Below are 10,974 nucleotides of genomic sequence, written 5' to 3' on the forward strand. Positions count from 1 at the left end.
AAGATTAATACCTATAGTGAACCATCGCCTCGTCGTCCAGCTGGCGTGACGTTGAGGCCAAGGAGGCAGAGCTGTCGTGGCCACGGTGAGAGTGAGGTTGTCATTGTCCGCTTCTCCCTCATCACACTAACATGGTAAGGTCTTGTGGTCCAGACTGGAAGGGTTGATGTATTATTCTGGATGCAGTTTGTATGTATATGTGTGTGAATATACGGCTGAATGATGAGGGATGTGACTAGTTGGCCGGCGTGTGCTAAGAAACTTGTGTTGTATCCCGTATTTATTTATTTTTTTTTTTTATTGGGAAGATTTGGTTTATGGTCTGATTACTGTGTGATTGGGTTTAATAAGAACTAGCTGAATTATCTGTATGTTATTTATTGTACTTTCTAATTACCTATTTTTCCCTTGTCTAAATATTTCTCTTGTCATGTTATTTTCTTCCTTTGCTCTTTTAATAATTGCTGATGTATCTATTTCAAGTTAATCTGGTCAGGTAACAAGTGAGTGTTTACGTTTCCTTATTTGGCGTTCACGTGACAGGCCAGCCTTCCTTACTTTGCTCCCGCTGTGTCCATATGTTTGGGGCTGTGACATCATTATCCCTTTGGCAGAATTGTCTTTGGTCTGCCTCTTAACCTGTATCCTTCTAGCGGTAATACTGAAGTAACATTGACGTTTTCACCTGAGGACTAAATTAGGTTAGGTTTAGATTAATTCAGTTCATTAATGTTACTGCTGATCCTTTCATTGTAGAGTCCAAGGAATATATTTTTGTCCAGTAATAAATTGTTACCGTCGAGATTAGTAGGCTTAGGTTGTTTTCATAGTCACACCTCGTGCAGGACAGTCACAGGCGACCAGAAATCATTGAGGCTCGTGTGATGTGCCAGGCCTGCGTGTGTTGCCTGGAGTGTCCTGGCAGGGTTCAGCTCCTAGTGGTGCATATGTCATGGCCAGGTTATCTCACCTCCAGACCAGTATCTCAGTGTTTTCGTTATGCCTTAAATTGAGATGACATTTTTATTTTTAGCCCAATTTAATGTTTCTTTGCTTCCATGATGATGATGATGATATTTTTTGTATTTTTAAAACAAACCAACATGTTCGTACACAACCGTTGTACAGATTTGTTGTACAGTGATGATTTGTTATAATTTTTCACACAAAGTAGCATGTTCCTGAGCTTCTGCGTTGCTGTAAAGATGACAGGTTTTCTGCCTCTAATGCAATGGAATGTCTAAGTACAACAGTGTTTTGTGTTTCCAGCCTGCGTCCCCAAGTGTGACCAGTGTTGGGTCTGGTGCCCGGTCACCCGCACGCTCAGCTGCCCCGCGCGGTGGTAGTGGTGTAGGAGGCTCCACCGTCAGGCAGCGCAAGACCACCACCACCACCGCCAGCCGCAGCACGGCATCCACGGGCGGCATGTGGAGGTTCTACACCGACGACTCTCCTGGCATCAAGGTGTATGTATTTTGGCTCTTGTCTGCCATCATGATGTATTAATTGACCAGTGGTGTTTGCTTGTAGATACAGAATATTAAGTTCACTGGTAGGGTTGGTTGTCTCATTACCTAGCTTCATGTTGTACATATGGAAGCATGACACTTTTTTATAGCCTCTTATTCTTCAGTAAATACCCTTCTGAATAATGGTGTGAGTCAAAGGTTGAGTTGCTTCTTTGCACCTGTTTGATTTGCTTCTCCCAGATGTTGTACAGTAAGTCCAGGTTTGGTTCAAGGGACTTAGGGATTGTGTTTCAGGGAAGTATTTTGTTGTATGATGGTGAATTAAGTGAAATGATCTCTTCCTCAGGGGTCCACTGCCAGTGTTGGTGGGTTCCCTGGTGTTCATCGCCACAGTGTTCATGCTGCACATCTGGGGCAAGTACACCCGGGCCTAACACAGCCACCACCACCTCCGCCAGGCACACCAAGGACCATCGCACCCGTGACTCCACCTTACGTTTATGGAAAGGATATTTTTTGTTGACCATTCCATAGACCAGTTATGTAAAGTGTTAGGATAAGAGATGTTTTATATAATAAAATAATACCGTGAAGCAATTTATTATTAAAACCATTAGTTGTAATATAATTATCTGGTAGCTGTATGGTCGGTATATATTTGAAATGGTAACAATAATAAAATTGTCAAACATCCAAGGACAACTCTTAAAAAAACAAACTAGTCCATACCACGGTGGTACTGGTGAGGCACTGGAATGTGCAGTCATTAAGTACATTACTACATTTTAACAATAAATGCCTATATTGTCATACTACGGCCCAGCCTACACAATTGAACAATGCCTGGTGTACTCTGCCTGTTTACCCAGCAAGCAGTCATCCTACCAGGCAGGTGGCCTTATCTGGTGATTTTGGTTACCTGGACACATGCACTCTGCTCCTCAATTTTGCCCAAACAATGGGCATTGAGTGGACAGGCGTAAGACATAAATGGTGACCTACATGAAAATCACTGCCTTGAATAGCTTGGTAATTTTAGGTGTGATAAATCCTGTTCTAGATGGTGCTTTAGAGGTTATTAGTTTCTCATAAATGAACAGTGTACATTACCAATAATATATTTCTTTAACAATGGATACATCATGTTTGGTAATGGATTATTAACTAAATATAATACTGTACATGATCACCAGAGTTGTGTGAATAATACTTTTAACTGTTAAATGTAGTGAAAATTTTGCCTTTATTATGTTGGCTGCTTTTGCACAGTATAAAAAAACTTCAGTAGGTCATACAATTTGTCAGATCTTAGCCTGAAGTGTGAGATGTTATTTTTGTCAGTACTGACTTTAACTATGGAGTGCTGGTCACCCCAATGATGAAACCATGTGGAATGTCACAGATGACACGGAGGCATCACTAAGAATTATAACAGCGAGGAAGTACAGGACGGCATTCTCTCTCTTAATTTTAAATAACAAGGTTAACTACACCTGAGTTTCACTGTCACTATAATCAGAATGATGCACCTGATAAAAGACTGACTTGTGTAACACTAGTAAAAACTTTTCATAATGTATCACAAAAATACTCATTAAAAAAAACATGATTCATGAACAATTGTAGGAACTAGTTTTTGTGTTAGGACTCCTTACACCTACACACATCCTGTGTACTTGTAACCTTGCAGCTTGACAGGAATTAAAGCCCTTCCTAAATGTGTGCAAGATCCTACAGGAGTGGAAAGCCAACAGGTGTCTATGTGGTCCTTACATGAGTGGAAGGCTGGCATTCCTGCTCTTCATTGTACTGCATAGATTTACCTGGAAGCACACTTTGAAACACAAGGATTTTTAGGATATACAAATCCTGTGTTGCAGGATGGCTTGCTGTAGGAATGTAAGCTGTATGCGTGTCAAATTAAACATTACTAAGTAGCCTATATGTAAACAATCACAACCATAATTTCAGCACCCAACACCATCCTGCCATGTGCCAAACTGGGCCACAGGTGAGGCATGCAGCGTTCTGTTGCCAATACTCATCATACAGATATTTGAAATCAATAACAGAAGAGAAATCTTTACATGTATCCTATGAATATTTAACACTAATAAAAGTCTTCAGCAAATTGCACCAAAAAGTAAGCTGACAATAATGTGCAATCCCAAATTTGCATGTACCATTATTGCAACTAAATCAGGCCTTTGTTATGACACCAACTTAGCTGCCCACTGCAGATGGGTTTTCCAGCTTCTGTTCAATGCGTTCCAAGTAGGCAGCATATCCCTCCTCCTTGTAAATGAGAGCAGCAGCAGCAGGATCCTCCGCCTGGGTGATACCTCTGCCCACAATTATTACATCAGCACCTCGCTCCAGCACGGCTGCCTTGGGTGTCACGTACTGTCGGCACAAAAAGGAAAGTAAAAGGATCATGGTTATAGGAGTAAAGATCAGATATATGTTTTGCTGAGTGGTTCCTTTACACCAACCTGCTGACCGAGGGTGTCACCAGCCTTCTTGAGCTGCACACCCGGGGTGAACAGGATGAAGCGTGGGTCACTGCTCACATTGCTCTGGGACACCATGCCCACAACAAAGTAGGTGTGCTTCTCTGCCATTTTGGTGCATCCTGAAATGAAATGAATTAAAGAAAAGCTCCTCCCACAAAACAAATCAATATGAATTTAACTTCTTCCAGGAGCAGAACTGAGGATCACAGACATTATGACTATTGATTATGGAGGTGGAGGTGAAAAGAGACACAGGTGTCATGAGGTGAGTTTATTCCTGATTAGTTTTATTAGTAGGTTCCCTGAGGGAATTCCTCTGAGGTAGCTACAAGTGAAGCTAGTAAGGAATAAATTCACCCCATAACACGTGTCTCTTTTCATTTCCACCTCTAACTTGTCAAAATGTCTCAACTCAATTATTGATTATAATAAATGTCACTGATCAGTTATGATACAATGAAATGCCATTTATTTCTAATATCCTTTTCAGCAGCCACACTCATATCCAAATTTACTCAATTTATTTTACAGAAAATTATGCTGAAATACAAACCTTGTACATACTCCTGTGAGGTGAGGGTTCCTTCAGAACTCATCTGTGCAACAAGGACACAGCCTCTGGTGCGACCATTAGCAGCTGACATGAGTCCTGTGATACCATGGAAAGCAATGATATTTGAATGAGACTGCTGAATTACAAGTAAGATTAGTTGATCTGAAACTTCACCAGGTCTTTCCAAATGTTAGCAGCTCTTGACTCATTAGTGTGGCATGTGGAGTGTGCCCACCTTTGATGATCCCGTCCCCTGGCAGGCCATGAGCAGTGACCAGGTGTGCCCACTCCACAATGTTGTGGCTGCCACCCCCATACTGCTGGGCAACTGTGTTCCCAATGTCACCAAATTTCCTGAAAAGTTACTTGTACAGTTGCTCTAAGAACTGTAAAGGTGCAAATGACTAAATAGGTAAGTAAAAGACTAGGCAAATAATGAAATCTGTAAGAAAAAAACAACAATATATGACTGTTGCTTTGAACAAGTGACAATAAACACTACAGAATTTCAATATACATATGTATCTGTGCCATGGGACAAATTGTCAGTAATGAAAGGTCTCCACTCCAGGTAACCTAACAAGTAGATGCCTCACCGGTCTTCAAAGAGGAGGAAGTTGTGTTTCTCTGCCAGGGCCTTTAGCTTGTCAATTGTGTCCTGACTGAAGTCTTGAAGGATGTCAACATGAGTCTTGAGCAGGCATATGTGAGCCCCCACCTGCAATAGTGTAATGATTCACACTAAAGAATTTGATCACAAAGATCATCATTATATTCTGGAGCAAAATCCCTACCAGAAAAATGCTTCCAAACATAATGGATCTTCATCATCAGTATATGCTAATCTGATCCAGCATCACATCAAGTTAATCTAAAAGATTTGTCTTTATCTAATGCTTATACTGAACATTAAGCACATTAATGCAACCACTGAAAAAATCTTATTATGTTAATTCAGCTCACAAACTCTCTCTCTTCCATCCCTGAACCAAAGATGTCCTGGAGTGAGACACACCTTGTCAGCCAGAGCGAGCAGCTCCTGAGAGGTGGTGACATCCGCTGCCACACACAGGTTGGTTTTCTTAGTTGACATGAGTTCAAACAGAGTGGAAGCTAGAGGGTGGTCCGTGGTGGTGACACGAGATTCATAAGTGCAGTGCTTGCGGTCCTTTACCAGCACACCTGTGATGTTTGCACCATGAAGCATTTAACACCTCTGATATTATCATATTGCACTGTGGTATGCAATTCACTTAAAAGCAATGTGGGTGCATGTATGGACATGAAATATATGTAGTATTTACATACATTTCATATTCAAAGACTCATAACTCATATTTCAACACTAAAATTATTTTCTCTAATGACTCTCCTACTCTGAGCTGCCTCTTTGTGAAAGCAGAAATACCACTGAGTTGTCTGTAAGTTTTCACCAACAAATACAGCAATATCTTTGCAATAAAAAATGTAAGTAAAAAGTCTAGCCTGTTAACATACTGTAGTCAAGTTAGAAGAATATTGGCAGCAAAAGGAGCAGAGTGATCAGCTCGGTCTTTTGTACTTTTATTCCTAAGATGAAATAAGGTTATCTCTATTAAAAAAATGTCACCCCACTACATAGAATGACTTTAATAATTTATTGTTACATAAGAGTACATCAGAGGCATAATGGATGTATGTTAGTTTCAGAACAAAGCTACAGAGGTGAGACCAGGTAGTTTGGGTGTTTCAAGAAGTGGGGCAAGGGATATGTAGGGAGAGGATGATGGAGGTGGATGTACCTATAGTGGAACCAGACTAACTTGGTACTTGGGGTGTTAGCTGTACCTCTCTGTGCTGTTGCCACCTTAATCCTGGAGTGACCTGACCTGACCTGACCATGGTCAGCAGGGCGCAGTCTGGGGATTCATATGTCAAGGACACTGGGACAGCAGTGCCGCATGGCCTATACGCGTTGCCAAGTGTACCGGAAGATATAAAGTGTTGTTGTTCTGTCATCAAGTCGAAAGCCATTCAAAAAGCAACTTATAATTTTATAATAATTAATGCAAAGGATGACAGCATGAGTGAAAGAGAGAGAGATGTTTATGCCTGTCAACTGTAATTGTGACAAGAATGTGGGACAGGAACAGCTAATGTCCCAAGTACCAACTTAGTCTGGTTCCACTATAGCAGGAAAAAGAAAGATCTAAGAGAAGGTCTGTGGATGCAGTGAAGGAAGACATGCATGCAATGCATGGAAAGTACATAAGATCAAGTATGTAAGAGAAAGATGATTTGCAGTGACAACCCCTAATGTGGGTTGGTAGCTGCAGGAAGAAAACTTACTCTGCTATTTCTCCTTTCCTATGTCATTTCACATATGCAAGAAAAATAAATATGACAATATTTCAAAACTTGGTATGTATATGTGTGTGTCTGTGTGTGTGTGTGACACTAAGGCCAGTAGTAAATTCCCAGGGAAGAGAATGTCAGACTCACCATTCTTGTAGGATGCCTTGTCCTTGGTTTTGATAGAAGTTTCATTATGGGTGCTAACAAACTCCTTCACTGACTCAAGTACCTCGGAGGTGATACAGCCATGCTTGTAAAGGATGGACATCAGCTGTGGCAGAAGATCACATGAGGGCACAAGACACATTATCCTTGGTGGTGTGGGTATTCTTGAATATCCTGAGAGTGAACAGTACAATCTTTAAGCAGTTCCATGCTGTCAATGCTCTACTGGTCTTCACAATAATCAATCAATCAACCAATGCCATATTAATCACACACAAAGACACATTCCTCAGGTTATATCACAAGCTCAATAATGGATTACATGGAAAACAACAACTAGAAATTTGTGCATTTGCTAATATAAGGTATCTAGTTCATGAAGAAAAATGTAATTCATGTACTTCTGCAGTGAACAAGTGAGAAATATTAGTGCAGAAGCTGTGTACTGGCATTTCTCACATGAAGTGACAGAGTGGATGGCACATGAGTGCAACTAACCTTTATTATACCAAGAACAGATACCACATTGATGCCTGTGGCATTTAGATTGGCTGCTCCACCCTGCTGACGGTCCAGGAAGACCACTGCATCCTTCACCTCAAGGCCCAGCTCACGGAGTGTCTGAGAAATTACCATTATTAATTAATTTTGGTTTTGTATAAAGGATGTTTCTCAGTACTATAAAGGTCAAATGTGGTATAGTCATGGTCAGAAGTTGCAATTTCCCTCAATTTTATGTTCCCTGCTCTGCTAAGAATCTATCATTTCTTGAGTTTTGTAAGACTGTCAACACACTAACAGAATTAAGATTGATGAAGAACACAAACATAATGGTTGTGAGTGCAGGATGTTAGGTAGTCAACTTCTGATTATGGCTATAACCAACATTATGTCAAGGGAAGAGACCAACTCACCTCTACTGTCTCATACACAGAGCTGCCAGATACAATGACATCCTCCACCATGAGGCATCTCTGGCCCTTGGTGTAGCTGCCTTCCACTAGCTTCTTGGTGCCATAGCCCTTGGTCTCCTTGCGGCGGATCAGCATTGGAATGTCCTGAGGGCATCAAAGAAGAGAATGATACACAGGTAATACAACAAAGTTATAAGAATCAGTACTGACACTGTAAATTGCACTTAATTAAGTGTTTGGTACAAACAAGTACTATGCATGCAGATAGCCATGATTTTTCCTCACCTCCCTCAAGGACATGATGGCAGCAATGGGCAGACCAGTGTAGGCCACACCACACACCAGGTCATAGGTGCTGCTGGGCCGCGCTGCCCACAACAACTTTGCCACAGTCTCCTGCAAATGATGAAGTGCAACATAGATTACTGTATACAGCACTAGGTATGATTTTGTGTAAGGTGGAAAATTTTCACAAAAATGTTTATCTGAATAAGAAAATTTCCATTACAAATTAATTAACTAAATTTCTTTTTTATCTAATAGTCTACATATACAAAGGAGTAAAATATAATACAGGCAGGTAATTGTTCTGCATGGATGTTATTCAAAGAAAATCTTTTTACATGAGTGATTTTCTTTTAAAATTCTTGGTAATTCTTAGGAATTACATGCCTCCAAAGCAATATCAATTTATTTTACCACTGAAAATGTTCATTATGAAGTATTTCAATAAAATTTTCAAGGCAATGTATGGAAGATATTAGAAAAGCACGTGCCAAATCCCACTTCCCAGCTACTGAAGGCCCTGTCGAGCACACACACTGGAAAATGCAAGAGATGGGCCCTTCAGCAGCTCCAGGGAGAGTCAAGACTCTCCTCTCCTCCAGTCTTTCACAAGGTGGACCCAAACTCTCCAACATCAGGCACACCGGTCACTGGCTGCTCTATTAAAATTCAAGAAGGAACTTGAATTCCTGCAATCAATGCCGACAAGCTACAGTGACAAGCTACACAGTGTACTGCAGGGCAGCATCTAACTCTGTGTTGGACCAGATTTCTCTCTTGAAGGAGGATTCTTGGGCTAGCGGCAGCTGTGGACCACCACAAATATGAGGGAGATCTAAATTTTAACAAGTATGTATACTAAGAAAGTAAATCTGCCCCAAGCTGTTTTTACATGCATATAAGTTTGTGATTTTATGTGATATCCCGGACATAACAACCAACAACCTGGTGAGTGTACGAGTCTTCCTTAAATACACAGTTGTGACAACTGAAAATCCTGTCAAATTTTACAGAGAGAGAGAGAGAGAGAGAGAGAGAGAGAGAGAGAGAGAGAGAGAGAGAGAGAGAGAGAGAGAGAGAGAGAGAGAGAGAGAGAGAGAGAGAGAGAGAGAGAGAGAGAGAGAGAGAGAATTTCTAAAGTATGTAAAATATGGCTAAATGAATATTGGTTTAGAACCAAAACAGGAAATGATTTTAATTACCGGCATCTAATGCCAACCTAAAGAATAACTGTAAAAGTGGATGAGAGACATTACCATTATCTTGGGGTGAGAGACGACAGTACGGAGATCGAAGTAGAAAGGAGACTGCATGCCACTCTTGAGGGTGAAGGAGCCAAACTTTATGGCCTCAATCTTGTACAGGTCCAGAACACATTGTTCCACAAAAGCCTCGTCCATCCTGACGGGAGCGCGGGCAGTACACCACAAGCAACGGGGGAAATGAAACTGATGCAGGGTCAGGGGAAGGTGTGGGAGGGAATGGAGATTAGGTGCAATGAAATGAGAGTGTAGGCAGAGACAAGGAGGGAAGCAGTTGCAAGTAGGCCAGGACCACGGGGATGGTGCAGGAGGCTGATGCAAGTTAGGAAATTCTCGGAGAGGTAGGAATGGGAGGGTGGTGAGTGACGCTGGGCAGGAAGGCAGTGAATGAAGTTGGACGGGGGATGAGGCAAGGCAGGCCAATCTGGAGCTAAGGTCAGGAGCAGCATGAACTGCAAAGTGGAGAGGACAGAAGAAAGAGGAGACTGAGGGAGGCTGGAACTGAGTTGCTAGCGATGAGATACCAGTATCCTTTCTGTTTTACTCCCATTCACTTCTTAACCTAATCAACTTTCCCCACATACTGAAAAATGCTGAATTTTTACTATTGCATCATTACTGTTTGGACATCACTGGTACTTTGGGATATTTAAACCCCAACACATTTCTCTCTCTCAACTCTGGCGGCCGCGGGCTCATCCTTCGTCCACTCTAACGGGATCTGTAAATAAAACGTGCCGTATCCAAGGAACGTAGAATTTATGTATCTTCCTTATATCTCCCTTAGATTATACATTCAAGTATTCAAACACCACAGCCTGCAAGTGTGTGTCACATGAATGTATGGTGATGCTGATTTTTATAGGAAATTTGAGATATTAATATGTAGGTGAGGGTCAGGTTGGGCGACTATAACTTGCTTTCTTTATTCATTTACTTTTTATGAGAGAGAGAGAGAGAGAGAGAGAGAGAGAGAGAGAGAGCGAAGTTTTTCAAACACTTTAAACACTTTAAACACTTTATTATGTTTGTCTGTAGTACATATATAAGCTTAAGGTACAATTAATTGAAAGACAAACAGCCCCTTATGAAGCACAAGTTTTTTGGGCACACTTAATATCTACTTAATACTGAAATGTAAAACAACACTAAACTAAAAATCTAATTGAAGAAAATGTAAAAAAAAAAAAAAAAATAAATAGCAATAACAAAAGATTTAGGGATAAATGGCTTTGCAAGAACAGGAAGGAAAGGAGAAAAATCATAATTATACATGAGAAATAGAGAAAATTGAAGTGGAATCTGATTATAAACAAGCAAATATTTGTTTTGAGAATAATTAAACAAACAGAAATAAATATGTATATATACTAGAGGATATAAACTATTTTAGTTACAGAGGATATGAACTATTTGGTTACAATACCAAGAAACAAAATAATTGATATTGATAAAAATTGATTGAAGTACAAGATGTGT

At 40.6% G+C, this 10,974-nt stretch overlaps 2 protein-coding genes across 2 annotated transcripts; one reads left to right on the top strand and one right to left on the bottom strand.

Moving 5' to 3' along the window:
- Positions 1-22: 22 nt before the first annotated feature.
- LOC135110256 (protein transport protein Sec61 subunit beta-like) lies at positions 23-2,062 on the top strand. Its single transcript, XM_064022385.1, has 3 exons — positions 23-134; positions 1,270-1,466; positions 1,816-2,062. Exons 1-3 carry the CDS (start codon positions 132-134, stop codon positions 1,901-1,903), a joined length of 288 nt encoding a protein of 95 aa, XP_063878455.1. The 5' UTR covers positions 23-131; the 3' UTR covers positions 1,904-2,062.
- LOC135110254 (uncharacterized) lies at positions 2,054-10,024 on the bottom strand. Its single transcript, XM_064022384.1, has 11 exons — positions 9,490-10,024; positions 8,234-8,344; positions 7,949-8,092; positions 7,533-7,655; positions 7,017-7,140; positions 5,551-5,717; positions 5,132-5,253; positions 4,771-4,889; positions 4,536-4,631; positions 3,962-4,101; positions 2,054-3,872 (listed from the first exon to the last, which is right to left on the bottom strand). The coding sequence occupies exons 1-11, from the start codon at positions 9,631-9,633 to the stop codon at positions 3,693-3,695; spliced, it is 1,470 nt and encodes a 489-aa protein (XP_063878454.1). The 5' UTR covers positions 9,634-10,024; the 3' UTR covers positions 2,054-3,692.
- Between the last annotated feature and the right edge of the window lie 950 nt (positions 10,025-10,974).

The sequence above is a fragment of the Scylla paramamosain genome, chromosome 20 (genome assembly GCF_035594125.1).
Source record: "Scylla paramamosain isolate STU-SP2022 chromosome 20, ASM3559412v1, whole genome shotgun sequence".
Lineage (NCBI taxonomy): Eukaryota > Metazoa > Arthropoda > Malacostraca > Decapoda > Portunidae > Scylla > Scylla paramamosain.